We start from the raw sequence: 27,462 nt of genomic DNA, 5'->3' as shown, positions 1-27,462 counted from the left end.
TCCTGAGGGGCTAGAGATGGAAATCAGCACTGGGTATAATCTAAAATTTTTACATTATGTTCATTAATATGTATTGTGCCTTCAGAGGCCAAAATTCAAACTTGAGTCCTCTCTTTTCATGTCAGGGTCTCTCATTTCTCTGTTTCCATGCACCTCAAAGTTAAACACAGAGGTTTTAGTATTTTGATGTCCTTTAGTTAAGGTGGCCTGACGTTCTAATCAAGGCTGCATGATAAATTTAAAGTGCAAGACAAACAAGCAGACATATACAAACAGAGATGTTGCTCAGTGGACTTGAAACCTAACTGGATCTTTAATGACTGATACATTGCAACCTCGCAACACTCACATGTACATTCTTATGTGAAATTAATTGAAACCAATAAGCCAACATCACACATCAGCAGTTTGATAACAGCTACTGGTTCAAAATTATTACTTGGAAAGAGGTATTTTGCGCATGTATGTTTTAAAATCAAACAAGAAAAGTGGAATGTTCGTTACCCTCAGAAAGTTCAGATTGCATCAACAACCATTTTTTTATTAGCCTTCATCCGTTGTGTGAAGGAACAAGATGTCATTGCAGCTTGACTTGTAGCAAGCCGATGTTTCCCGGCTTTCCTTTATCTCTGTCGTAATACCTCAGAGCACAATCAATAGCTATCAGTAGATTTCTACACGTACTGCAACTGTCCTCACAGACGAAACCTGCAACACCTATCTGATAACTACAACCAAAAGCTAAGAGAAATGTATAATGATGAAAGAATAGGACGTGCAAGAACATCGATCTACCTATGTTAAGTGCTATACATGGATAACAGACTTTACCTTCCAGTATGTATTGTTAGAAAAACAGAAGTGTCACTTATACAGATCCAAAGTGCAGGCCTGCTTTGAAGAATAGACATGGTTGAGGACCTGTACATTGAACTCATTGTGTTGACAGAAGTACAGAAACCGTGAGAGTGATCACAAGCAGTGAATCAAACTGGGTGGGTGAGTTGTATCCGACCTGGATCAAAGAGTTGGTGAAAATAATTACAGTAGCTCTTTAACTTACTCGATGAATCACCACAAACATCAATCAAATTCAGTGGCTAGCAGTGGCACTCTAAGATACCGTGTCTGGGTTCGACATTGAAATGGCTCTGGATGGTTTTTGATGTGGTTCCATCTACTGCTCCGTCACGCACGATTGACCCGTAGCACTTCACCGAGGTCTGACATGTCTGTGCGACCCTTTCAGGTCTCTACTTTCTCCTTCTGCTTCTTGCTCTTTTTCAAGAATGATGGTGGCTTGAACTTCTTTTTCTTCTTGGACGGAGACTTGCACGGCGAGCCCTCGGGGGTGCCGCTTGGCACCTTGACTGGCAGCGCAGTCGGAGTGGAGGAGGTGTCGTTGGTCGAGAGCGCCTTCATCCCTTCCTCCAGTTCTTTTGTCACCTGCTTCTCCTCTTCCCCTCCGTTCTGAATGACGGGAGAGTCGCTCTGTACCTCCATTGCTGCAACAGTGGTTGAAAAGGGAGCAAAGAAAGCGTCAAACACTAAGCAGACATATGTGAGCTTGGTGCTGCTGCAGGGATGCATGCAGGAAATGTCTCTGCAGGTGAACGTGCTAAATACTTTCTGTATATTGCAGTCACAGTCAGTAGTTTACGTGCAATCATGATAGAGGAGAATGTCATTTTCATTTTGCCTTTCACCGGTGTGTTTGAACTTTTCTTTCTCCCGGGTGGAACCTTTATACAACATAGAACCTCAATAGGCATGTAAACTGAAAGAGCCCCTAGTGGTGCTCTAGCAGCTGCCATTTGGATGGATGAGAAAAGTGCCCTTTCTGCTGAAAGACGATTTTTTTCTTCATTCATTGATATTTAAAAATATAAATGACCTTCTGTGTCATCAATTCTCCCCAAAAGTGTTTCAAAATATGAAGGACATTTATTTGGGTTGTTGTGAGAATTCTGCCCCGATTTTTATTTTAGGAATAAATCCTTTTTTGACTTGAACAACTACCCTCAAAATGATCTGTGCAGTGCACATGTCTATGAACAGCTTGACATTGAGGAACAATTATGAAATTACTTTGTACTTTCCTTAATTCACAACGAGTCAAAATTCCTCATATAAACTGAAATGTATACGTGCAATCTCAATATGGTTGGGTTGGTTCTTATCAGAGATGGTAAATTTCATTGAAACTGGTTGTATCCTGCCATTAATCTGGCTTTTAGCTGAGTCAGCACATTTGAGAACAAACTTTAAAGGAGCATCATAAAAGGCCTGATGTAAGCTTGTTTTGATGTGTTTGGGTTTGATCTTTTGTTGGAACACCCGGTTGTATCCTAGTTTCAACCATCTGATCCAAATATTCCCCCTTTGGGGTAAAAGTTCAGAAACTGACTTGGTTAGAAAATAATCACAAATTGGAAGATGCATGAACATTAGCATCTCTCTCTTTAGTAAAACCTGTCAAAGTGGGTGTGAACCAAGAAAGAAGCTCCCTCCTAGACCTTCCTTAACTATTTGGCCAACAATGATTTCAAATATGTTAGGAAGAGTCAAAGGAGAGTTAAGAACACTGTAATCACTACCAATGAAGGTGAGTTGTCATGTTGAGGGCCTGTTTCCTGTCAGTGATACTGATTCATCAAACAATGAGGCCTGAATACTGAAAAATGTAAACTTCTTCCAAATTCTTCAATTTAACCTCAAGTAGATGGCAAGATGGTTGATACCTGGACACACAGTTGGGTATTCCAACAGGACAATGATAGAACAAATTAATCCCAACCAGATTTCAAATGAACAATGCAAATTAACATACTTCTGAAATGTCCCAGACCTTGACCCTTTGGAAAATTTTGCGGGCTGAAATTAAATTAACTCTAAGAGGAAGAGTGTTGAAACATTCAGCCAGAATTGTGCCAGATTGTTGTTAACAGTGACAAAAAATGGGTGATTACACTGGAACTCGTTAACAGACAGTTATCCAAGCATCATTGCTGGTGTATGCATATTTAAAGGGGCCATGAAACAAATTTCATTTTTCTGTGGTTTTGGGGGTATATTGTGGCCCTCCACTCTCACAGACATGGAGTTCATCACCCAAGATGGAAGATGAAACATGCAAAAAAATGGTCAGCAATATTAGAAGAAGTTTTTTTCTTTGAAAATATAAATAACAACAGATTCATAATTTGCCTAAACTGATTCTCCATTTTTACATTGTTTTAATATATTTTGAGATATCTCATTTCCCACCTAAAACAGTTGAATGAAAATATTTTTTAAATTATAAATCTACCAGGAATATGAATTATTTGGAGCATAACTGTATGCATAATTTGTACGCAAGAAAGAAAAGAAACACAACAAATTAAACCCTTGCACTCCCAGTTCTTGTTTTTAAGACATTAATGTTGTTTGCTGTATAATCAGTCCAGCCAGAAAAAGAATGGTTCAAAAAATCTATAGAAGACCAAAATGAATACAAAATCAATGCTGATAAGAAGTGAATGTAACCTTCTGATTGGAATTGCACTCAGTTAGAGCAACACAACCAGCGCGGCGGATGTGTGCCCTGAGAATCAGGTTGGAGTAACAGAACATGACAGACAGACACTAAAGGAGGGAAACGCGTGCCAAACAAAAGTTAAAGGGGTAACCTCACCAACAGACATTCATCATACATTTTTTTCTATTGTTCCTTTTACAGATTTGCACCTTTAGCATGCTTTATTGTAGCCTACAGATGCAGAATATGTTTGAACCTCATATTAAAAGGTAAAATGTCTTCATGGACAAACATCACGTTGACCGCCAGCAACAGCTGACAGACAAAGTTACTCCTCCGGGTGTCTAAACAGCATCCCATGTCAATCTACCTTTACCACGTTGTCTTTTAAAAGCAATTTTCCCATCACATCTTCACACTTAGCACTTTTCTATTTGGACCTATGTAAACTAGCACCGCACAGTAATTTACAAATGTGAAACCATTAGTCTTATGTATCATCTAGTCAAAATTATCCAGAAATACATGAAAACAGATTATTTGGGAACCGATCAAACAGAAGACTTAAGTCAAGGTGATGTAAAGAATGAAGTTCTCCAGTTTTATGCAGCAGGACCTCCTGCATCAAGGTAGTGTACCAGTTGAATGAGCTTCTTAATTCTAGTAATGCTTGATTATTCTGTTTCACACATTCGTTAGAGTAGACACGTGCTTAGTTTCATTTTCCTCTCACTGAGGAGGCATCACTACAGCCAGAGAGCCTAATTCATAGTTTCCTGCTGCAACGTTGCCATGTTCTGTTAAAGCTCCAGAAAAGGTAGAATGTGCACCCACACTCAGTAGAATTAGAATATGAGTATAATAAGTATAAACACACTTTTCACTAAGCCCAGATTTCTGTGTTAAAAATGTGTTTTCATCAGCTGTGAACTGAAAATTATGATGAAGTTACTAAATTAAATGAAACATTTATTAATATTCTAATTTAATAAATATATCTGAATGCCTAATACCTAATTTAGTGATTTTTGTATATATAAAAACAAATTCTATCAGATACCGCCTAAACAATTACTGTTGATTCACTCTTAACTGCGCTGTTTGTGTCCAGTTGTGTAGAGGTGTGAGTCACTGTCTGCTGAATGAAGGAGGAGTAACACAGCTGTCCCGAGAGGCCAAAGGCGCAGCTCAGACATGTGAGTACATGAGCAAAAACCTGAAGCAAGCGGCGCGTCAGATAAACAGCGCGGAAGCCAAGCCGGACACACAGAGAGCGTGTGCTCTGCCAAGCCTCACCTGAGACAGGAGCGTGGCTGGCTGCAGGGCCTTTTGTAGGGGAGGTAGCAGGGGAAGACTCCCTGTCATTCTCCACCTCCTCCCCTACTGTTACACACACATACAAACAGTGAGGGACAGTGAGGACCTAGCTGGGCGCAGGGTTAGATTTGTAAGGCAAGCAGGAGGGAGCACAAACTACACACAGTTATAGGACAGGAACAGATGAACGCTTGTTTGTTTTAAAGGGGCCTAGTCATGGATCTTGACCATAAAAAAAGAAAACACACAAAAATATATATATCGTCTTCAAATAAAACAATACACACCAAGCTTTCATCTTGATACTGTTTACTTAGTCCTTTTTGAGCCCGAAAAGAACTTTGCATGATCAGCAGACATTGTTGAGCCACCTGCTGGCAGTACTGCAGAGCTATCGGAAAGCAAGATGGCGGTAGCTACTGTCAGAGCCAGTGGACCGAGCTGCAATGCCTCGCAGTAAAATGACAGCTTGGTGCGGTCGAAGACCAATCAGATCTACAGGCTAGCTGTTGCTGAGTTGCTCGGCAACATTGCCTCTCCTTGTTAACCCATCGCTCACATGTGCAATATCGTACTTCTGGTCACGTGGACTTGTTATGGTAAATATACACAAAGGCACATTGTTTATTAAATTAAATATAAGCCAACAAACTGGGTGTGATAGTTTAGTTGGAAAACCTTAGTGTGCAACCAGAGTGAGCTAATGGTGTAGAAATGTGTAAAGTCAATCGTATGTGACTAGGCCCCTTTAAGGAACATCAACTATAACCAGTTTTACAAAAATAAAATATTTTATTTTTAACACTGAAATGTTTGGATGGATGGATGGATGGATGGATGGATGGATGGATGGATGGATGGATGGATGGATGGACGGACTCAGATCAAACATAACATAGATGAGCTTTGACTAAGCCAGATTTAATGACTGCAACACCAAACCAAAAATAAAAAAATAAAAATATGTGCTCCTTTAGGAGAGTTGGAAAACAGCATGACGACTGGTTGCATATTTTATCAATTTTACAAGGAAACACTGGATATGACAACCCACACAAACCAAAGGCACACGTATAATGTGAAAGTATAATAGTGAAACGTTATCAGAGAACTTAGGAAACTAAAGCCATGCAACAGAAATATTACAGCAGGCAAATATACATAATGCAGAAATTATATTTGTTTTGTAATAATCACAAAACAAAACAAAAAAAATGTACTTTTCTTAATTGGCTCTTCTTTTCTTGGGTTTATGCGCAATTATGCATTTTCCCATTCACATTTTGTCAAATGATGTCGTCCACTTTCTAACTAGAAGTAGTCTCATAAATCATCCACGTTTTATGTTGCCCGAAAGAAGAGATAATAACAGCAACCAAATGTTTACTCTTGCTGGGTTGTATAAGAGTGCCATCTTGTCTCTTGTGAGATATTACCCAGGTAAAGGTTAGAAACATATTTTTTTTATGTTAGCTAAACTAGTTTAAAGAATCCCATCTTTAAAAACAAATAATTAATTAAAATAGCTGAAGTCCTTTAAAAACTGTTACCGTCAGTCCCTCCATCCTGTTTTCGCTCCACCTCCTTGCGGTACTCCTCCAGCTCCTTGTCTGTCAGCTGGTTGAAGGGGTTGGGAGGCTCCGGCTCTGGTGGAACTTTGGGTGGGCTCACTGGGGTCTGATGGACACAGAAACACAAAAACACAAGTCTTGTAAGTCAAGTCTAGATCAAAAGTTGGGCCATAACATTACAGGTTGTGGGAGCAGAGATGGTGCTGTGTTTACCGGAGGGCTCTCCTCTGTTATGACACTTGCAAGGACTTGTGATTGCGGTCCAGCTGTCTTCATGTCCTGACGATTCTGTTGTCGAATCTGAAAACGATGCAACGGGCTTCATAAGTATATTTCATTCATTAGACTGGGCTGAGGAAGGAAAAGGAGGGAGGACAGGCTCGCCTTGTTTCGCGTCTCAATCACCTCCCGAGGGTTGGTGAAAAGAGGCACAAACTGGTTTGGGTTCTCTATCTTGATGGCCGTGCTTCCAGTCTGTGTCGTCTCTTCTGTTTTCAGCCACTGCATGAAGGAACAGGAGCATGCAAACAGGATTTAAGTTACTAATTTAGGAGAAAACCCGGCAGAGTAAAGAAATGCATGACAGAACCTAAAATACAGCCATGGAAGAGTCACCTGCTTTTTACTTTAATTCAAAAAAACATGGCTATGGGAGGGTTGTATGTAGTATTTGTGGCCACCAGAGGGCAGACTTTGCTTGCTCATTGAGATAATGTGGTTTCCTCTGCAATGCAGAGAAGAGGATGAAGAGGGGAGGGACAATGAGGCTCCTCCCACTGATCTGAGACTGCCTCTTTCCTTTTTTATGTAATTGAAACTTTGCTCTATCCATCTTTTTAATCCTGTTCAGGGTCAGAGGAAGAGTCATATTTCCTTCTGAATATCAGAAAACACCTGATCTTGAAAAAGCATCCAGAAGTCAGATGGAAAGCTGTTCACTGTGGATGCAGACATCTTCCGTGAGCCCACACTAAATATTTTCTGTATGTAAGAATGATGGTGAGTCACTATGTGTCCTCGCTGCCTCATCAAACCAAGCTGAACACCTTAGTACACCTTTTCCTCTTTTCCTTTCGCTCATCTCGTTCTTATCTCACTCCAGGTTCTGATCCTTCTGCTATGATGATCTCCATCACTTTTTTTAATCTTCCCTAACGCTTAAAAGCACATTTAAACCATTCTCCTGTTGGTCACAATGTTCGTACCACAATCAAAGAAAAGCGACTTTACAAATGCACCCCTGCAGTGAAGGAGGACATGGATGCCTATACAGTGACTTGCAAAAATATTCTCACGTTTTGAACCTTTCCACACTGCCCTGTTGCACCCCCAGTCTTTGCAGCCTCTAACAGTCTAATAATCAGAGAGCACCTTCTTTGACATGTTTGTTAATACATTTAATAAGACACTACAACTAAAATTATTTCAGTGCCAAAATAGTGTCAGCAAAAAGCAGTAAAACCTTGTTGCTGACATAAAAATACACTGGAAAAAGGGAACTAAAAGTAAGCAAAATTTTATTAAAATGTTTATATTTTTACTTGATTTGAGCAGCTAAATAAGACTATTTGCCAATGGAATGAGAATTTCTACCCCTAAAACAAGATAATTAGACATCCAGCACTTGAAATAAGATGATGGAGATGAATTGTTCTTATATTAAGTGCAAAAATCTTATTCCATTTGCAAATGGCTCAGCTCAAAGCTCAAAGCAATGAAAAATGCACTAATTTCTAGAGGATTTATCTACTTTTGGTTCCCTTTTTGCAGTGTATGAAACTGTTTTTGTTTCCCAGTAGCTGGATTGATGTGCAAAGCTTAGGATATTGTTTTATAAGCACACCCTGCTTTAAACTTCTTCTTTGTCATTTTTTGTTCACTAAACAGATGGATTCATGCTGAGAATAAACTGGAATAAATTTAGAGGTACTTGAGCAAAGGGCAGCAAATTGCAACACTTTTTGGGTTTTAAGTTGTATAAAGTGGGAAAACTACTTTCTGATAGTCAATTGCATAAGCTCCCAATAAAATACTTTTAGGTTAGTGGTTGCAAAATGGCAACATTTGAAAAAAGCTCAAGGCGTGTGAATATTTTTGCAAGGCGCTGCAGATCACCGTGTTTAGAACCAGAAGCTGGAATTCATGCCCAGAGCCTCACGGTGGTGCGCTGGTGTCCCGGGCTCGCCTCCTCCTGGTTGATTTTCTGGTAGGTGTTGGGAGTGTTGAGCCAGCGGGTCCTCTCCTGCTGCTGGCGCTGAGCAAACGGGTGCTGCCTCAGAGCCGGGTGGACCCCGTCATCATCAAACTGGTGGAAGGCGCTTACGGTCGCCGGCACCTCCACCTCCCTCCGTGTCCGAGTTCGCTCTAGCAGCACAGGGAAGCGGTAGGCGTAGCCGGTGCGGTAGCCCTGAAGACAACACAGAAAGCCACTTTTTAAGATTAAAGCTGGCACTGCACGGCAGGACTCATTTCCAACGCTCTTGTTGCAAAAGTCCATTAGAGGTAATACTGTCGCACCAACAATGACACCACCTAGGTTATTAATACGTGAGCCTTGTTGGCGGCTAAAAACCTTCTTAAAACTCGGTGCTCAGCCTGCAGACTTTTTGTGGTTGAAGCTTTTAGTCCAGAGAACAGCTTTATGTCCTACATTAAGCTGCCGCTTCTGCACACTCAACATTTCACACTGCTCTGCTTTAAGACTTCAATTTGCAGACCACAAGAAATCTGTTATGCCTTTTGTTTTGAAGTATCAACAGAAAATGCCGGAAAAGTGCTTTCTGCCACTCTGCAGGATGCTGAAGTCATGATAGTCTCCACGATGAGACAGCACAGGAACATCTTAAAATATCGACGGAAAGTTATCAAGGTGGGAGAGAGAGAGCTGCGTAGAGAGTAGCTGAATTTCAAAACAAGTTTTGTCCTCAAACAATTGCCTGTAACGGAATTGAAAGATGCCACATTATCAAGCAGTCGTATCAAAATGCTATGTGCTAGCATTAGCCTAGCATTTAAACAAACCACACTGCAGGGAAACAGCAGGTCCATGACATGAGTTGGCTACTGACGCTATGTACAATGAGATACTTGGTTAGGAATGTTTTAGATCATGTGCTGCTAAAACATCGTAGCTGTCTCATTTCAGCTCATGTTCATGCTCAGATAAGATGTTTGCTTGGCTAGGCAAAGCAAGATGCTGATCTGTGTGACAGGAAAAAGAAGAATAGAAGAGATCAATGCCTCCGGAACATAGCCGGTGAGTAAGTAAGTGTGATCCTGATGAAATACAGCGTTATCCCGGTGCTGGTATCGGCTATTCTTAAATGTTGTGGATCATCTGGGAAAACAAATTCTGATCGGTACATCCCTTCAACACTCACTATCTGCTTTTTTTCACCAACGAAAGAAAATGCCATCAGTATTCTAATTAGATTGCAGAAGATGTGTGTGGCCGACTAATTACAGTGAGGTGCCATCTTATCAAAGTCCAAAACAACAGAGGTCAAAGAACAGTGTGCACAGACTGAATCTTTGCGCTGTTTGGTCCCATGGACGGCCCAGTATTGTGTGGGTGGTTCTGTACTTTTTGGAAAAAGTCTTGATCAAAACCCAGCAGCCAGAATGAGCTCAGTTTTTAGTCGTTTAGTGGAATAAAAAGCTTCATCCTGATTTAAACCCAGCAAGAGTTCAAAGAGGGCATCTGGTAGAGTGACGTCACACTGCTCCAAAGTTGGGAAATTTGTCATTGACACTTTAAAATGCAACGTGTAAACCCACAGCGGCGTATGAGCCACACTCTGCCTCACTTGGGCAGACTGTGGCTCATTAGGAAGAGAAGTCACCTGGCAATAGAAAGGCTTCTATTTCAATTCCGGGTTCCTTACTGCCTCCTGAGCAAGGCACTAAACCCCATGTTGCCCAGCGAATGAATAGATGTATTCCAAATGTGTCCATTTCTGACTTTGTTCAGTTAAACCGTTGCTTACCAGATTATCCATGGTTCTCATGAGAGCTTCAAACTCATGTTCCCCAGTACGGCTCTTGGTTAGAGGGCCGAAGGTGGAGCCGGCCCAGCCGACGGTGCCGGTTGGGTTGGGTTTATGGATGGCCCGGTCCAACATAATCAGGTTGTGCTCCCCTCCAGAGCAACACAAAGCTGACACCTGCCAAAAACACACACAAGTAAAAAAACAATTTTTCCAACTGAGAGTTATATCTGCAGCTGTTTTTAGGAAAGGTACAGTCCTGACAAACAAAAACAACCAAAGAACATTTACGTTTCAGCATCAGATACTCCTGGCACAAAAGCATCCAATACAATACATGTACATTAAAACCTTGCAGTTTGTCCCATAATGCAACCAGCAGTGATTATGTAGATACAAGACAGTCCAAAATAAAGCAAAGCATCATTTATCATGCTTTTCTACAGGTAAAGACTGAGATGGGAATTGAGGCGACAAAGATTGGGGTTCGCGGTCTTGCATACAGTAAATACAAGTCGCTACAATGTTTACACAAGTATTTCTGTGAGCGGTACCTGAATCTGGCAGGCTGCCTGTATGTGGTAGATGGTGTAGAAGGCCTCCTCCACTGATTCCCCCAGAGCCACGATGCCATGATTCCTCAGCACCAGAACCTGGAGGGAACAAAAGCTGTGGATATCAGCGCAAGCTTCAATCGTTAATCCAGTGTAACTCTACATCACCTTGTGGATCCTCAGCTTTCAGTCCTGAGGCTCAATGGCGTGGGTGGAACATACAAACTAAAGGCTGGGTCAGTGTTTAATTAAGTCTCTTGTGGTCCGCTCACCTTACAAGTGGGTCCTAAGCTCTTCTGCAGCTCCATTCGGTCCTCTTCCTCCCCCATGACCCCGTTGTAGTCGTAGTAGGCCACGTCACCAACCAGCAGAGCCTCATGGGAAAGAGGCAGCAGGCCGCTCTTCATTGCAGAGACCTGGAGACAGTAAGCTGTCAGCCTAGGATGGTAATGAAAGCTCACTTTTACAGGAATCGAGCATGACGGATATTTGTGATCAAAGATATATGGATGAAACCTGTAATTTAGACAGAGAAAACCACATGAAAACAATAAAGGTGTCTCTTCTGGTCAAGTCAGAGGAGAGTTGGCAGAGTAACAAAAGGCAAAGCAGGACAAGTTAATTCATATAGGACTTTTCAGTGACACCGGCCGCAGTAACAGAGACTCTGACTCACTGCCGCTGTAGCAGGCGTGTGGAGGTGAAGCAGGCAGCGGACATCGGGGCGCGCTGAGTAGATGGCCGAGTGTAGGCTGAACTTGTCCGTGTCCACCTGTAGGTTGGTGCTGCCCTTGTCAACCACCTCTCCAACAAGATTCACTTTCACCTGTTATAAAAACACCTCACTGTCAGCATCCAATTCAACATCACAGCTTGAAGTTACCAAGGCCTGAGTCTGACAATTAACCCAACTAAAGGTGGTGGTATTTCTCTGAAAACTAAAACATTTTTAGTTTATACACTGCAAAAACGGAACTAAAAATAAGTACATTTTTCTTGAAATGAGTGTATTTGTACTTTATTTGAGCAGGTAAATAAGATAATTTGCCAATGGAATAAGATGTTTGCACTTAAAATAGGAAGAACTCATCTCCATCACCTTATTTCAAGTGCATTATATCTAAGTATCTTATCTTAGGGGTAAAAATACTCATTCCATTGGCATATAGTCTTATTTACCTGCTCAAATCAAGGACAAATGCACTAATTTCGAGAAAATTTTACTTATTTTTAGTTCTGTTTTTGCAGTATATATATATATATATATATATATATATATATATATATATATATATATATATATATATATATATATATAACATATCAATATTACACTCTTAGTCTGGGTTTAACAATGAGATGGTTTAACATTTGCTGTATTCTTTTTTATGATCATAAGTAAAGGGGGCTGAATACAAATGCACGCCACACTTTTCAGATTTTTGTTTGTAAAACATTTCAAAAATTTTAGTGTGAAACAATGGTTGAACTTCATTTACGTTTCTTTATTTATTTCAGAGAAAAGAGCCTTTAGTTGAAGACCCTTCAAAATAGCGAATAATCCAACAATGGGTACGATTTGCTAGCTTGCAGAAATCCCGTTTGCACAGGTTCAGGGTCTTAGAAGAAGGCTTGCTGCTTTTTATTAATCAATATATTCAACATGTTCATTCCATCAACAACACTTCAACTGACTCACCAGACTGGATCCGGTTACCTCACTGTAGGCCAGGCCTTCTGGAAGCACCAGAAAGTGTTCCTGTTCTTTACTCACACGTAGCTGCCAGAAAAGAGACATCAGTAAGAACACCAGACAAGACTCCTCCTAGACATTAGTCAAAAAAACAAATGAGAGAAGGGTTGAACCATAAACCGCGTCGTAAACTAACCGTGAGAAGGGTATGGCTGATCTGAGCCCAGCCGTAGAGGTCGAACAGTCGGTGGGTGCTGGCCAGTTTGCAGCGCATCAGCCGCTCCCCCTTCACCATGCTGCCAGGCTCCCATCCCTGCAGGTCGTTGATTGGGGTCACCATCATCATGTCTACCGCCAAGAAACAAAGAAAAGAACACTGAGGCGGAGGAGAGCAAAGCTTGAGGCATTAGTAGAAAGGTAAAAAAAGGAAAAATAGATGATATCCTAATTCAGTTTTACCTATGCAGCGATGTAACTTTTTTTGCTCTTCTTCTCAGTGAGCTTGTTTTTTATATGACCATCATCTTTGATTGCCCATTTTTCTATTCATATAAACTTCACAGTCCCTCCCAGGAAAAATGAACAATTTACTTTTTTTTCTCTGTAGCTTGAAACAAAAACATAGTGTCCATTTACCATTTCTACTATGGGTCAAGCTTAATGAGCCGAATGCTTCAGACAACTGGTGCCATGGCAATATAAGATTTACAGCTGTGTCAGGCATCAAATATTACCACAGCATCAAGAAATGTATGTGGTTGGGAGTACTGAGCATGGGCAGCCTCGTAAAACAGACATGGATGTTTATCATAACGTATATAGATGCAGACACATTTCCTGTCTCTCCTGGTAATGACGTGCATTATCTGTGCAACGTCACACAGATAAACTAACAAAATCCCACCTAGTCCAAATATTGGTTCCCCTAACAATTTCTAAGGACAGACATTTTCCCAAGACCCAAATCCTACAGGGATAAATAATGCATGACGTTACAGGACGGGAATAAGTGCTGTGCTGTTTGTAAAAGTGGGCTGTCCAACACACCAGCAGGGGTGCCAACATAGTGCCTGCAGTGATTATGTAACAAACTCAACCTGTGCTTATATGAAACAGGCCTGTGCACACCGTCGTCCTTGTGCGCCTGGGAGTCCAACAATCAGAGTGTTTGCTGCTGAAAAGCTCAGTCTTATCCCATCTGACCAAAGCAAAGCTCGACTCAAAGTCTCCATGGAGTTTAACAAACTCCACATGTTGTGATTGTACGGCAGAAAACATTTTTCTTTGGACATCACGTGTAGATGCAGTTGCTGTATTTGCATGTCTATACCATTTGATATTTTTATTGTTATTCTTTGCTGCAGTTTTCTAACAGTGCTTTTAAGCGGCTTCTCCTGTACGTCTTACTCCATCCTGCTCACTGAGAGAGGCTGCAAGATAAAGGTGGGCTGTCGTCCAGCATAGTGGTCAGTGGGCAAAAGAAACTGGCCTCAGTGCGACGTCGTATTTATACACCAGGGAAATATGAATTCCTGCAATACCAGTTAGAAGTTCCTATATACCGTGTTCTACTTTAAGAGCATCGATTTAAAAAATGCATTAGTTACATTTACTTTAAGGCATTGTTTCAGGAACCAACATTTTTGCCTTTTTTCCCACTGAATAATTCAAAGTGAAGGTAAGGTGTTTCTATGTTTCTTTAGTCTATATTTTGTTAGTGTAAAAAAAGACATGCATTGTAAGGCTTTTTACACTCCAGGGGTGCCAACCAATATGTCTGTGTCTTTATCCGGCTCCTCTCTCCGCTCTCTGGCTCCTCCTCCTGCTCTAATCTAAGTCCTTGCACTTGGAGGCTTAGGGAGGAAATAGCTTTCTTTCATCTGTTTCCAGCTGTGGTCGACTCATAAGATCTCCTGTCTCCTTTGATCGGAAGTTCAGCACACTCACACGAATTTTGCCATTACATTGAACACATTAGCAAATGTGTTCAATCGCAATTTACTTTTTTAATCAAATATGTTTTTCACGTTCTGCTTCTGCTATGGTTTTATTTGTTGGTACTTGTTACTGGTAAACGTTCATAAGATACGTAAAAAAAGGATTTGCTGCAGAGTCTTTGACACATACTGGTAGGTGTGACTGGCAGGGTGGCCGGGGAGCCATGAGAGGCCATGAAATCCGCGAGTTGTCTCAGTGCCCACAGATTGGATGAGCTGCCACCCTTCTTCATCTGTTCCTGGATCAGCACATCCAGCTCCTCTCTGAATGACTGCACACACAAAAAAAAGCACAAAGCGGGACATCTACCATCATATATAAAGCTGCGGTAAATAATACGACCCAGTCTCGTTTTCAGCTACAGCTCCGTAGACAAGGTCCAAAATGTTTTCAGGGGGAACCACGTGTTATAAATGTGTCCTTTCACTCCACGGTCATCGTGTAATTTCATCAGCAACATGATGCTTCACTGCTGACATTAGCAGACTCGATCAAGCTGACAGTTTACTCCAATTACATCTCCTCTGCTAAAGAGGAAAGATTTATTGTGAGGATCTGATCAAATTTAAAGGCAACTCAGGGTAAGAAGAAGGCAAAAACTTTCACCAAGTTGTAGAGAAACAAGCAGCTTTCTCACCGGACTCTGAAGGAGGCTGGATATCCGTTTCTTATGCTGCACTCCAGAGCCAGGCGTGGAGTGCTGTGGCGACTGGAGGCCCTCGGGGACCCCATCGCTGGGGCTGCGCTGCACTGGAGTGCCCTTTGGGGTGGGAGATTTGCTCATCCTTAGCGTTTTATAGTGAGTGTATCACAGCCTGGTGGAGACCTGTAATGAAACAGTGTATTACATTTTTGAAATGCAGTAGGACCTTGATGAGACGTGTTCACAAGCTGCTGACAAGATAAACTAACTGAGAAGGTAAATGGAAAACCTGCAACTTCTATGTGAGTTAATGTTGTGATAACTGGTACTCAGATGAGTTGTTGTTATTCTGATCCCACAAGAGAAGATACAAAACTATCTAAAAAATTAAAAGGTATGGGAATGAACAATAAGACACCATGTGTTACATTGAGTAATTTGTATGACTGAGAACCCAAACAAGCAGAACCAGCTACCATTCTCAATGCTTCAACACGACTTAAACGACTCATTTCCAATGATAAAAAGCTTACATTTGTAAAGATGCACCATAAACACAAATGAATATGTGAATATATTTGATAATTTTTGACACAACCTTGTTTCAAGAAAAAACAAAGGCATCTTAACATTAACACCTGACACCAACCCAAAAGCACAACGGCGGATGTGAGGATTTGGGTTTATGTTGCAAGTACTCCAAAACTCGGTGTATGGCCGCCTGTGGTACTGGTTGAAATTGGCTCAAATTGGGCAATTAATAGTCTAGAACCCCAGCTGATTGAAATGGTTTTCAGGGACTCTAAGAGAACTTTGCTAAAGGGTGTTGAACGCAAGAAAGACCAATATACGTTACGTACTGCAGGAGGATTTGAGCAGCTTTGACATCGGTCAAACTGTAAACCCAAGAATTCATCAATTCCCTCACGACACTAACTCACAGCAACACGTGTTGATCGATAGTCCAGTTAGAGTTGACGAGTTAAAACTAGGGACAAACAACAACTAGTGCGTAACCTGAAAGTGGAAAGAAAATTATACATGATTTCATTTTGATTTAGAAATAAAACTGTGACAAGTGTGGAATGCATTTATATTCACCCTCCTGAGTTAATACTTTGCTTTTATTACAGCTGCAGAGGCTGAGTTTATGGGCCATTATTCTTGCCAAAATAGCCCAAGTTCAGTCAGCGTAGAAGGAAGAGGGCATTACTTAAAGGAGCTATAAGTAATACTGACAGCTTGTGGCTCAAATCCGTACAACAGCTTGCCAGTCACAACAATTTAATATGCCGTTTTTAAACGGTGTGTTGCTGTTGTGAATTTCTGCTTACGTAGGACAGGAATACGATGTTGTATTCTGTTCTATTTCTGTTTTGCTTCTCTTACTGGCTTCCATGTTTGCAGGCTGCTGCTCATTTGCCAAGATAAAATACCAAATGCTGCACTCTGTGCTGGGAACCCTGGGAGCTCTCATATGATTGGCTCAGGAACCAGGAAGTAAACACGGGCTACACTCCGAACCGAAGTAGTTCCGGACCGTACCTCTAGGTTTGAAAAAAGAAAAACTTGACTAAGACATTGTTGATGGAGAGGACCGATTGTTTATAGGGAATGTTACTTGCATCCCAGGTTACAAATGAGAATGATTTCGGTTGATTTTACTGTAAATATTTTGCTTATAGCTCTTTTAAGAAAATACATATTCAATTCTTAGCATATGGATATGCTTTGATCTGCCATGCCATACCATACCATACCAATATAAAGCACTTTAAACACCCACGGGACCAAAGTACTATACTCAATCATAAGACATAAAAAGGATCAATCATAAAGCAATAAGCAAAATAGTATATAAATGTAGTGATAAAGTATGTTTAAGATTGTTTTCTTGCCAGAAGGTGAATCTCAAACTCATTCTCAAGTCTTTTGCACCCTCTTGCAGGTTTTCTTCCATGAAAAGCAATCTCGAAACATGATGCTGCCATCACCATGTGACACCGTGGGGACGGCCTGTTCAGCAGGATGTGCGGGTTTAGCTTTTTAAATGTCGGGAAAGAAGTTCAGCTCTTCTCCCATCGTCTTCGCCAGCTCCTGCTTCCACATCTTCACTCAGTCCACTCTATGGTTTATGGGAAAATGCAAAAAGGAACCCTAATTGTTTTTTTCTTGCCACTCTCCAAAAAAGGTCAGATTTGTAAGTTGCACGACAAATCGTCCCACCTGAACTGTGTGTGAAATGTTCAAAGCCTGGGATATTGTTTTCTAACCTAACCTGGTTTAAATCCTCTCCACAGCGTACCCTCAGACCTGCCTGCTGGATTCCTTGGTCTTCATGATGCTGTTTGCTTATTAATGTCCTCTAACAAATTACACTCTATTAACTACTTAGCTGACTTCTGAAGGTATTTTTTTTGCGTTGGATTTTATTTAGAGTATCATGTAACCATGTATCACTTTCCTTCCAGCTCACATATCTGTGCTACTTGTAACTTCACCTATCTGCAACAAATGAGAAATCCTAACTTCCCTGTCATTACCCTTTTCTTTGTCAAAGTCAACATTACTGATAAAATAGATAAAGTCTTTTCAAGCATTTCTTTTAAAAGATCATGAGACTCCAATCTGCAAATCAGCCTCGAGAGAAGGAAATCCCGTGTACGACCCAACCTGTGTGATCAATTATTCAAAAAATATAAACTGTTCAATCAAAGTTCTCACTCATGCACAATGCAAACCACCTATAAATACCTTTGCATATTACACCGACTTTAAGAATCTCATTTCCTGTTTGCAAGTACAAAGTGAACATTGAGTTCATGTTTCCTCGTAACTTTTAAATGGAGGCATTAAAGTGAATACTCTACCGTTACATTAAGGATGCTGTATTCCTCTGGGTCCTGGCTGGAGGAAACGCAGCTCAGACAGAAAACGCAGGCATAAGCACTCGGCTCTCGCATGCAGAGAGCACCTCTAAGAGGAAACGATACAGCTGTGTTATTGAATAAAGTGTAAAGAGTTACTGTAAGGATCTCCAGTGGAGAGCTGGCCCCTCCCCGACACGCACAAACTGATCTGCAGTGACCAGATAACGTCCCGAGCATGCCACACCCTCTGATCAGCTGCTGCATCCTTCCAACTGCCTTAATGACTTACTCACTTGATTTGTTGCAGCTCTGTAAAAGCTCAGCTGACACACACACACTCTCAGGTTACACCCCTCAATTTTCCCAAACCGGATCAGATCCAGGGACATCGTCCGAGCTCACTGCGCTGCAAAGTGTAAGCCCCGTGCAGATAGCTAAACCTTTAGCTGAGCTGCTGGACTGAAACACGCTCTAACCCAACCAGATTAGCCTCGAGCAGCAAAATATTACACCATCTGCCCAGATAGCTGGTAAAAATGGAATTAAAACAGTGAGTCCTTCCCAGAAGGATCGTATGAAAACTAATGGAGGCTTTGGATGAATTCAGAAGAATATGTCAGCCTTTTTATAAATCTGCAGCTCTTGCTCGGTTTCAGACAATAGACACTGGTTTAGATGAAGGTGGGAGGGGGAGGGAGTTGAAGCTGCAGACAGAAGCTCCCCCTCCCTCTCCAGGGAGGGCCCTAATGACTAAGGGTGATGCATGGTGCTCTGGCTGCTGGCCTTCCATCCCTGCTTCTCCGGCTTAGCTTTCCTCTGCCTGATGGCTGCATCATCACATCACTTTTGTTCAATGCTAACTCTGGAAGCAACGACTGACTGTCTCACTTACTTCTCCAACAGATGGCTGCATGCTACGTAAATGAACAGGATTTCTGAATGTTAATACCACTGAAAATAGTCAGAGTCATTTACCTTAATAGGAGTTTTATTCAATGCTTTTAAGCCTTACTTTGTACTCATGTCTGCCTGTGAGAGCTGCTACCCAGCAGCACAGAGGCAGATGGGAGTTTCATTAAGCAGCTCTGGGTTCATTTTTTTTCTTCTCATTCAGCGTTTGGCGAGTTGGTGGCTGACAAAGTCAAAAATTAAATTCCTGCTGAGGAATAAGTTAGGATAACCTCACATCTATTCCTGCTTGAAGTATGTATAATTGCCCTGAGGCTGATCACATCAGATGCACATGATAAGAGCCTGATTACTCAGCTACCTCAGTCATTAGCCTGGTGAGCTCCTGACTGTAGAAGTGAGAGTAAACAGTGTGGTGAGACCCCAAGGGCCTGTCTGAGTCCTTCAGAAAAAAGACTGGAGCAGCAGATGAGCCTGGAAAGGGATTTAAAAAGATATCAGAAGATTTGGAAATCAGCCCTTTCACTGTATAGAAAGTATTTAATGGGGTGTCTTCCATTTATTAGCATGACCGTACAAACCCACTCACAAACATTTGTTTAATTGCCCCTTTACCAGTAGCGGAGAACTCACACACTGTTTGTGGCCATAAAGAAGATTCTGGCATAATTCTGGCCGGATAGTTCAGCACTCTTATATCAGAACTGGTAGAGCTCATTTAGATGTTTTGGTTTCCTGTCACAGACCCAGGCTCCACATCTTATTTGTATAGTTGAGATCACAGCATTCTTGATGCTTAATGTTAGTCATCTTTGTCCAAAATGGACAATATGCATGTTTCAATTGAGGGTACTGTCATTAGCTTGAGGGTCTTTATTCTGCCTATTTTGTGCAATGTGTTTGTACCATTGGCAGAGAAAACCACTATTTCTCCCAAGTATTTATTTATCGTCCTAACCATTCTTTCTGCCTCTAAGTGCGACACTGTGGGTCAGAGGATTGAAACAAGACAACTACCCCAATCACATCAAAACTGGTTTTGGAATAGATAAAGTAGGTTAACATCAAGCATCTGGAATGACCAGGCACTTGACCTTAGAAAACGTATGGTCTATGCTCACAAGCTGGGTCTGTACCAGAAAACTAACTAGTTCAAATAAAGTCCAAAATCCTAATAGAGAAGAAGAGAGATCAAATACCCAGCCAAAATTATTGGATGACCTTCTTAAAGGCTACAAAAAAGTGGGTGGTGTCTCTGAGACTGGGTAAAGTCAATGAATCCAAATACCAACATTAAGGACAAGAAAACCCACAATAAATTAAAACTTATACAATCAATTCTAGTTCCTCAGAATTAAAAGCTGTACATAGTAATACCATATTCATTCCCTACATTAATGTTTTTAAGCTGAAACAAAGTCTTAGAGAGGTCAGTGTGGCTGTGTAATCACAGTCTCTTTTCTAAGAACAAGACCTGGTCAACTTCTTTTTTCTTTTTTTATGATTCAAGATCAAAGAGTATCAAATGGAATATGAAACATCTACATAGTAGTAGTAGGCTGAAGTGAGAAGACCAAAGCAGCAGATTCTTCCTAATTCTGTGATGTGAAAACAAGTCAGATGACTCAAACACATTAATAGATCTGCTTTGCTTCACACACAACCTCTGAAGGAGAGAGGTTTCCCTTCGGAGATGATCATACTGGAGCAAGAGATCTGAGACTTGCTGCCAGTCAGAACTCATCGCTCACTAAGCTACAGCTGACAGAAGGTCATGGTTCCCCACTGACTGTCCTCTGGGGTCTGTCTTAATCTGTTTGACTGGCAGAGAGCTGGAACACTTCTTACATTTACAGTCAGCACAGCCAAATAGACACAGTGCATCTTATACATGTCATTACACACCTTCAACAAAAACAAAAACAAATATTGTCCTAATTCTAACTGTGATGCATACGTGTATGGGTCAGACCTTTGTCAAAGGGTTCCAAGACTTTGAAGTGCATTAAATTTCCACAATTTCTTCTTTGAAAGAACAGCAAGAAGTGCCTTCACTAGTTTACCATGTTGTGGTTTCTCATGATGCTTGCTGCTTAGATTTTTATTTGATACTGTGATTGGCTAAAACCAACATTTTGGTAGGCAGGCACTAGGTGTCACTCCGCCCAATTAGCTGGGAGAGTTCTGATGAATCTCCCTCATTTCCCCAAACGGATTCAATGGGAGCAGACCTAGATTGATAATGTGTAGTACGTAGAGTGATACACATTATTCATCTGGCTGACCAGGCTAGTGTAAAGTACCACTGCCCCTCTCCCAAAATCTTTCTGTGCACTGCAGGCTGAAAGAAATTGACTACACTTTAGCGCCACCTACAGGAAAGACGGATTTGCCTTTTATGAATCCACTACCATTTTGTGATATATGTCTGTTAGCCTATTAAGAGCAGAATAGCAGTAAGGATGAACTTCTGCTGAATAAGGACTTGGAAACTACTCATAATTCTGTGTTCTATTTGGTGTTTTTTTTTTTTTTCTATATTTCTACCTAAGGCTTTTCATCAAAAATAATAATAATAATAATAATAAAGGTTTGAACATTATTATACCTTTAACAAAATATAACTTTAGAAAAATTGTTGATTCTCTGTTTCAAATAAAAGTAATTGGAACATGTTATACATTTATGCAACTACAATAGTTTATTACCCAAGATTAATATCCAGTGAGAATCTCATATAGATCTAAGGCTACATGTGAAAAACTGTTAAGTGGTGTGAGCTACATCATTCTGAAAGTCAAAATGTGCATCCCATAATACCAACACACAATCACACTAACAACAAAGTAGTTGATTTGTGTCCATTCCCACAACAAAAACCCAATGAATGCACCTTTCATTTTTCTTTCTTTCAACAGAACCTTCAATCCAAGATGGGACCACACATGACCCCTTCGGTACTTGGCTCTCTTGTTCTCTTGAGTGGTTTTTAAGTGTTCTTTTTGTGCTCCTGTTCTCCACGTAGGTACACTTGTCAAGCGGTGTCAATAGCTATGTATATAAGTGTAAAATTTCTTGATCAAAATTTAATGTGTTTGGTTTAAAAAGAAAAAAAGAATAATCTGAATACAACGTTTATCTCGGTATAGAATCAATGAATCAAGACGTACTTTTACATGCACCAGGCTTCATTCAGAATACAACCACTGTGACATGCATAAAGTCCTCATATGTCTCTAAAAAACACAGAAGAAGCTTCACTTGTCTGTGCCAAAGACATTTTTCTATTTTTATTTTTCTAAACTTTGCTGACTAATCATACACAAACAAACAAGGATCCAAACAAACGCAGCATGCACTGGCACCAGCTTCTAAGAGCTGTTGAGACGTTACTGCACTCGTTAATAAAGCTGCAAGCTTAACAACACATGCTATTAGTCTTCCTGTGTGCTTAATCTCATTACAATATTCCAGTTGCCTTGTTTACATGAAAACACACAGAGGTTAAACCACTACACAGTGTGGAAATGATGGCGGACTTCGCCCCCACATTCCCTCCTCTTCCCATCTTCCCACAGTGCCTGCTGTGGATCATGGAAGATTATCAGTACCAATTTTCTCTGGATATAAGGGTGGACTTCACAAATTTAAATGTATTTAGTTTGGCAATATTGCTTCTTACTATGAAATAAGCCTAAGGCAAAATAACTATATTGATTGGTTTAAATGATGTAAAAGGACAAATTGGATGAGTAGACAGAAGCTTAAAACCCTCTTTCAAAAACACACGTGTCAGATGAATATATTACTGTATAATTCACAAACACTCCTTATTTGTTTCTAGTTTTGCACATATTTCAGTCCTTGGAGAGTCTCCAATACACTGGTCAGGCACTGGGATCGGCATCCTTACTGATCTACGCATTTGCAACTAACTTCAGTGCTCTGTGTACTCTGACACATTTCTATCAGAACCAGTAGGAACTTCTTTAGCAGTTTAAGTTACAGAAGTTCATCTGTTGGACTGAACTACAGGCCAACCTTCTCTGTTTTCGCGCATCAATAAGCTTTGACCAATTCTGTCCCCAGTTCACAGGTTCTTTTTGGACCGTTTTTGTTAGATACTGACCACTGTGGTCCGGGAAAAGCCCAGAATGTATTCCATGATTTTTATAGATGCTCTGGCCAAGTTGTATAGCCATCACAATTCGGTTCAGACTCAAATTCTTGCAGAGGGAAGGTGGGCAGCCAGGATTTTCTCTACGGACCTGATTACCACAGTAGCATTGGTCATGTGCTCCAACTGACTGATGCATGCTTTTTAAAAAGAGAGTGAACCACCAGCTGCTTTGGTTTGATCGATGGACCTCCATTTTATACCTTGTCATAATAAGTTTATTTCCATTAATTTATGGTTTATGATATATATTTTTTCATTTTAGTTAAGTATTGACATAAATTATGAAAACAATCCCAGAAATCATTTATTTGTATGTCTACTTATGTCTACTAATAATAAGTTTATTATTTTCCCAATGATATGCATGTAAAAAATGAAGCTCTGGGCTATTAAGTCCCTTCCTTGAAATCTTCTGTACACTGAAATAAACCAGTGTTGATCATTTCATCCCTACATGCCTGCAGTTTCTACAGGCATGTATAAACAGTTTTATTTGTACCTAATATAAAGTATAAATCTGGTTCTTGGTTGCCTGTATCAGCAAGTTATGATAAACTTATTCTGACAAAATTTTAAATTAAAGAGTATCATAGTGGCCAAACTGATTTTTTTTTTTTTTTTTTTTTTTTTTGATTTTCAAATCTAAATTGTGTTTTTTTTTTATTGTAAATAGTGGATCAAATGCAAATTTTTAGGCAGACAGAAGGGGAGCTACATGACATTAAATGGAAGAATGTCTTGAGGTGTGCACTAACTGATAAATCGTGGGTTTGTAACATCTGAAATATGATGGCTTCATATCACACCAGAAAAAGTTCAGACACCGCTAATCATAACCAGTCAAAAGGGGGAAAAAAGCATTCTAGGAATTAAATGACGTTGAAAATTGATGCTTCAAATTAAAGAAATGGTTGTTTCTTGTTGACAGGAGTTGCAGAATCCTAACCAGTCCTGCAAAAGCAGCCAATAATAGTCTACCACAGCTTCACCAGCTGTATCATTTAATTGCTGTCTTCTGTAGCTCGTTAGGGATTGTAACAGGTAATTTCACTAATACCCTGGTTTGTTTGTGTCCTATGCAAAGTACGGTGGCTGTGTTGCAGTAGAAGGGAAGTCAAAACACACAAAGCCCATTATGTTGAGATGGCAAGGAAAAGGGGACGAAAAAAAAAGTACATCTTTGATTTGCTCAGCAGAGCTTTGGTGAGTTCGGCACATTGCCCGGGCTCTAGAAGCCCGACACTAAAACGCTGTTGTTTCTCTTCCTCCTGATCGCATCACGACAGTTGCCCGCACGCAGCATGGCTGCCTAGCAACACTCGCGATCGCTGCAGCATCAGCACCAGCAGGATGAGTGAATAATGGCTTCCAGCCTGAAGGCAGGCAGAGGCGAGCGGCTGCAGCACGACACCGCACTAAAGAAGGCAGCATACTAAAGCCGATACGGTCCGTTAAAAAGAGCGCACGGCTCCCACTGTGGCCGTGTCCCAAAATAAAAGCTGACGGCCCACATATTCCAGCATCACCCTGTTTACTGGTACAGGCTAATCATCAGGCGGCCATAACATCAGACCTAGGAATTTGCCACCCTTTGTGGGGTACTACAAAAATGTTAAAGTCAAGAGAAACTCGCGCAAGAAGTCCTCTTTTGTCGTGATTGCTATTTTAGAGCGCCCGCTGAGAGAAAGAAAGGAGAGCGACAGCGCAGTGAACAGAGGGAGAGGATGGCATCTTCTCGGACATGTTCTGTAGAGAAGCGCACACAGCACTCGCACCGACGGCACGGAGAAGCCCGTACAACGCCCTGCCCGCAGTCCTTTCATCATTAGTGTGGACAAAAACGCAGCAGGGCCAACTCACCTCAGCGCGCCGCCACGACCGGCCCCGTTGTGCGGGCACACCCACGGCCCAACGGTGAATCTCAGAGGGACAGATTTGGTCAGTTAGAAAGCTACCATGTGGCGCCAGTGCTCTTATATGAAGCAGTTTTGGGGGCCGCAGCTGATCCCGGGTCAATAGACCTTGGTGTGTTATTTCTCCATCGCTCGGTGAGCCTGGATCGTCCCACTGCCACGCCTTTCTTGTCTGACACCCAAACGCACTCCGTCCCCAGTCACTGCGCTGCGGAGGGAAGCTGCCCACTGTGCTTCATCATTGTGCGCTTATGGCCCCACGCACACACAGTCCCTGCTGGATTTATTGAGCTGCCTTCTAAAATGTGAAGCTGCTCAGGCCCACGCCAAATAGAGCAATGATGTGCCTTGGTGTCAAACAGGCGCCATCTTCCGTTATAAAAAAGAAGTGTACATTTACTTAGGCTATATTTAAAACATTATACCTTCCGCTTAAACTCGTTTGTCAGATTAAAAGTTCATTTTGAAAATATCAACCTTTAAGCAGCCATTTAACATACTTTTCATCAAGCCCACATTTCTGTATTTTATTGGTCTGATGCAAAATTTGAATCTTAAACATGTTTTTTTTAGCTGTAAGTATAAACATATATAATTAATAGAAATGCTTGAAAACATCCCTCTGTGCATAATTAACCTAGTAAATATGTCTCAGTCAGTGAGCTGTTAGTGAAATAAATGAACGTTTCATTAACATGCTTTTTTAAAAACAGTATCTAACAAAAATGATCACCACCCTCACATTTTTATGAATATTTTATTTTTTCATGGAAGAAAAGTGAAGATATGACACTTTTGTAGAATGTAGACAGTATATAGCTGGTATAACACACTAAATGTGCCTTCCCTTTTTAATAACTCGACACAGCTATTAATGTCTAATAGAAAACACAAAGGAAAGGATTTGGACATTTGTGGACCTTAAGCAGAATATGTTTTAGGGGTCCTACTTTACAATAAGCAAACAGTTAATCATAATCAAAAACAAACACTGTATGCAATTATGGACCTTAACATTTGACCTCTATGATTAGGGTATTAACTGCTAACTGAGCACGCTCGCTGAAAATATTGCATGGATGCGTGTGTGGATGGGTAAATGAGGGCACAGATTGTGTTGTAAAGCCCTTTGAGTAACATGGTTGGCTAAGGAGCTTTATAAGCACAGTCCATTTACCACTTAGTGGTCTAAACACTGCTTTGTGTTGAAACTTGTTAAATGGTATTAACTCAATTTGACCACTAGAGGGCTTCAAATCTAAAGTTTCAGTAATAGTAATAATAATAGTAATATCGTCTCTATTGTCATTGAAACATACATTACAATGAAATCTGCTTTCTGCATTTAACCCATCCCCTTGGGGAGCAGTGGGCTGCCATGTGTGCCGCCCGGGGAGCAATAAGGGTCTTGCTCAGGGACCCAGAGTGCCAGCACTGGGGATCGAACCGGGTACTTGCATCCTACTTTGAGTGCATGCGTGCTGCTCTAACCACTCGGCCACGAACCCCCCTCTTTAGATAAAGAGCCCTCTTTAGATAAAAGAGTGATCATTTGATTGAATAAAAAAAGTTTAATAAAGATTATACCCTGTTTTCATGAATATTATAAAGCCCAACTTTTCAGATAATGAAAACCAGTATAATCTAAATAAACTGAAAAATTTAATGATGCCTGTATTACTCATCCAATGGCGTAATATGTGGATTATTGAACTGCCACCTACGAAAGCTTGTCAGGTGATGACCATTGCTGATGCATAGCGTTCTACCTGACCTACTACTATCAGAGGACTAATGATGCTGAGATAAGCTCAAGAACTCCAACTCACACAGAAGCCAACCTCGTTCCCAGGACTGCACCAGGATCCCAACTTGCCTCCAAAACATGACGCAACAGTAAGCCAAAAAGTGCTGTTCATTTTTACTTCTTATACTGTCATATTGTATATACTGTATACCAAATCCACCCACCTCTTGCATGTAACACCGTATAAATAAACACTCATTACAGTATTCTCTGCAATCATCACATAGTGGACTTGTATTTTTGTATGTGCACCTGTACATCACCCCCACCACCATCATCATAAGCACAGTAATACTGAAAACTGTGATACTGAAGGATGCAGGAGTCTTGGACAAAGGCCCAAAAGGTCTCATTACACTTTCCACAGTCAATATAGTCAAAAAATAAATTATCTAAAAAAACAACATGCTCTGATCTGGGAAAGCTCATTACTCTTCATCCTTCCATCCAACAGCTACTCCCCCTTTTCCAGGAGGACCGGTGTCTATCTCCTTGGTCCCT

General features: G+C 40.9%; 1 protein-coding gene across 6 annotated transcripts; it reads right to left on the bottom strand.

Annotated features, from left to right (window-relative positions):
* Positions 1–937: 937 nt before the first annotated feature.
* Positions 938–25,498, bottom strand: add2 (adducin 2 (beta)). 6 transcript variants are annotated; one of them, XM_012878603.3, is made up of 15 exons: positions 25,102–25,498; positions 15,277–15,465; positions 14,769–14,910; positions 12,838–12,989; positions 12,648–12,728; positions 11,625–11,774; positions 11,221–11,364; positions 10,949–11,047; positions 10,395–10,571; positions 8,567–8,815; positions 6,793–6,909; positions 6,622–6,708; positions 6,388–6,514; positions 4,817–4,903; positions 1,246–1,505 (listed from the first exon to the last, which is right to left on the bottom strand). In XM_012878603.3, exons 2-15 carry the CDS (start codon positions 15,421–15,423, stop codon positions 1,246–1,248), a joined length of 2,019 nt encoding a protein of 672 aa, XP_012734057.2. In that variant the 5' UTR covers positions 15,424–15,465; positions 25,102–25,498. The 6 variants fall into 6 exon arrangements, with proteins under 6 accessions (XP_036000521.1, XP_036000522.1, XP_021180636.2 ...); XM_012878525.3 differs by lacking the exon at positions 25,102–25,498 and adding an exon at positions 18,153–18,381; XM_021324931.2 differs by lacking the exon at positions 25,102–25,498 and adding an exon at positions 18,159–18,381.
* Between the last annotated feature and the right edge of the window lie 1,964 nt (positions 25,499–27,462).

This window comes from Fundulus heteroclitus, chromosome 12 (assembly GCF_011125445.2).
Source record: "Fundulus heteroclitus isolate FHET01 chromosome 12, MU-UCD_Fhet_4.1, whole genome shotgun sequence".
Taxonomy (NCBI): domain Eukaryota; kingdom Metazoa; phylum Chordata; class Actinopteri; order Cyprinodontiformes; family Fundulidae; genus Fundulus; species Fundulus heteroclitus.
This window is presented reverse-complemented; position numbering and strand designations above follow the sequence as displayed.

What these genes read in the sequence shown, in the direction of transcription:
- add2 (XM_012878603.3), bottom strand. Translation starts at nt 15,423, where the DNA reads ATGAGCAAATCTCCCACCCCAAAGGGCACTCCAGTGCAGCGCAGCCCC. An exon ending in TCAGCCATACCCTTCTCACG is followed by an intron (nt 12,729 to 12,837) that starts GTTAGTTTACGA and finishes CTTTTCTGGCAG; the next exon opens with CTACGTGTGAGTAAAGAACA. An exon ending in TGAGAACCATGGATAATCTG is followed by an intron (nt 8,816 to 10,394) that starts GTAAGCAACGGT and finishes TGTTGTCTTCAG; the next exon opens with GGCTACCGCACCGGCTACGC.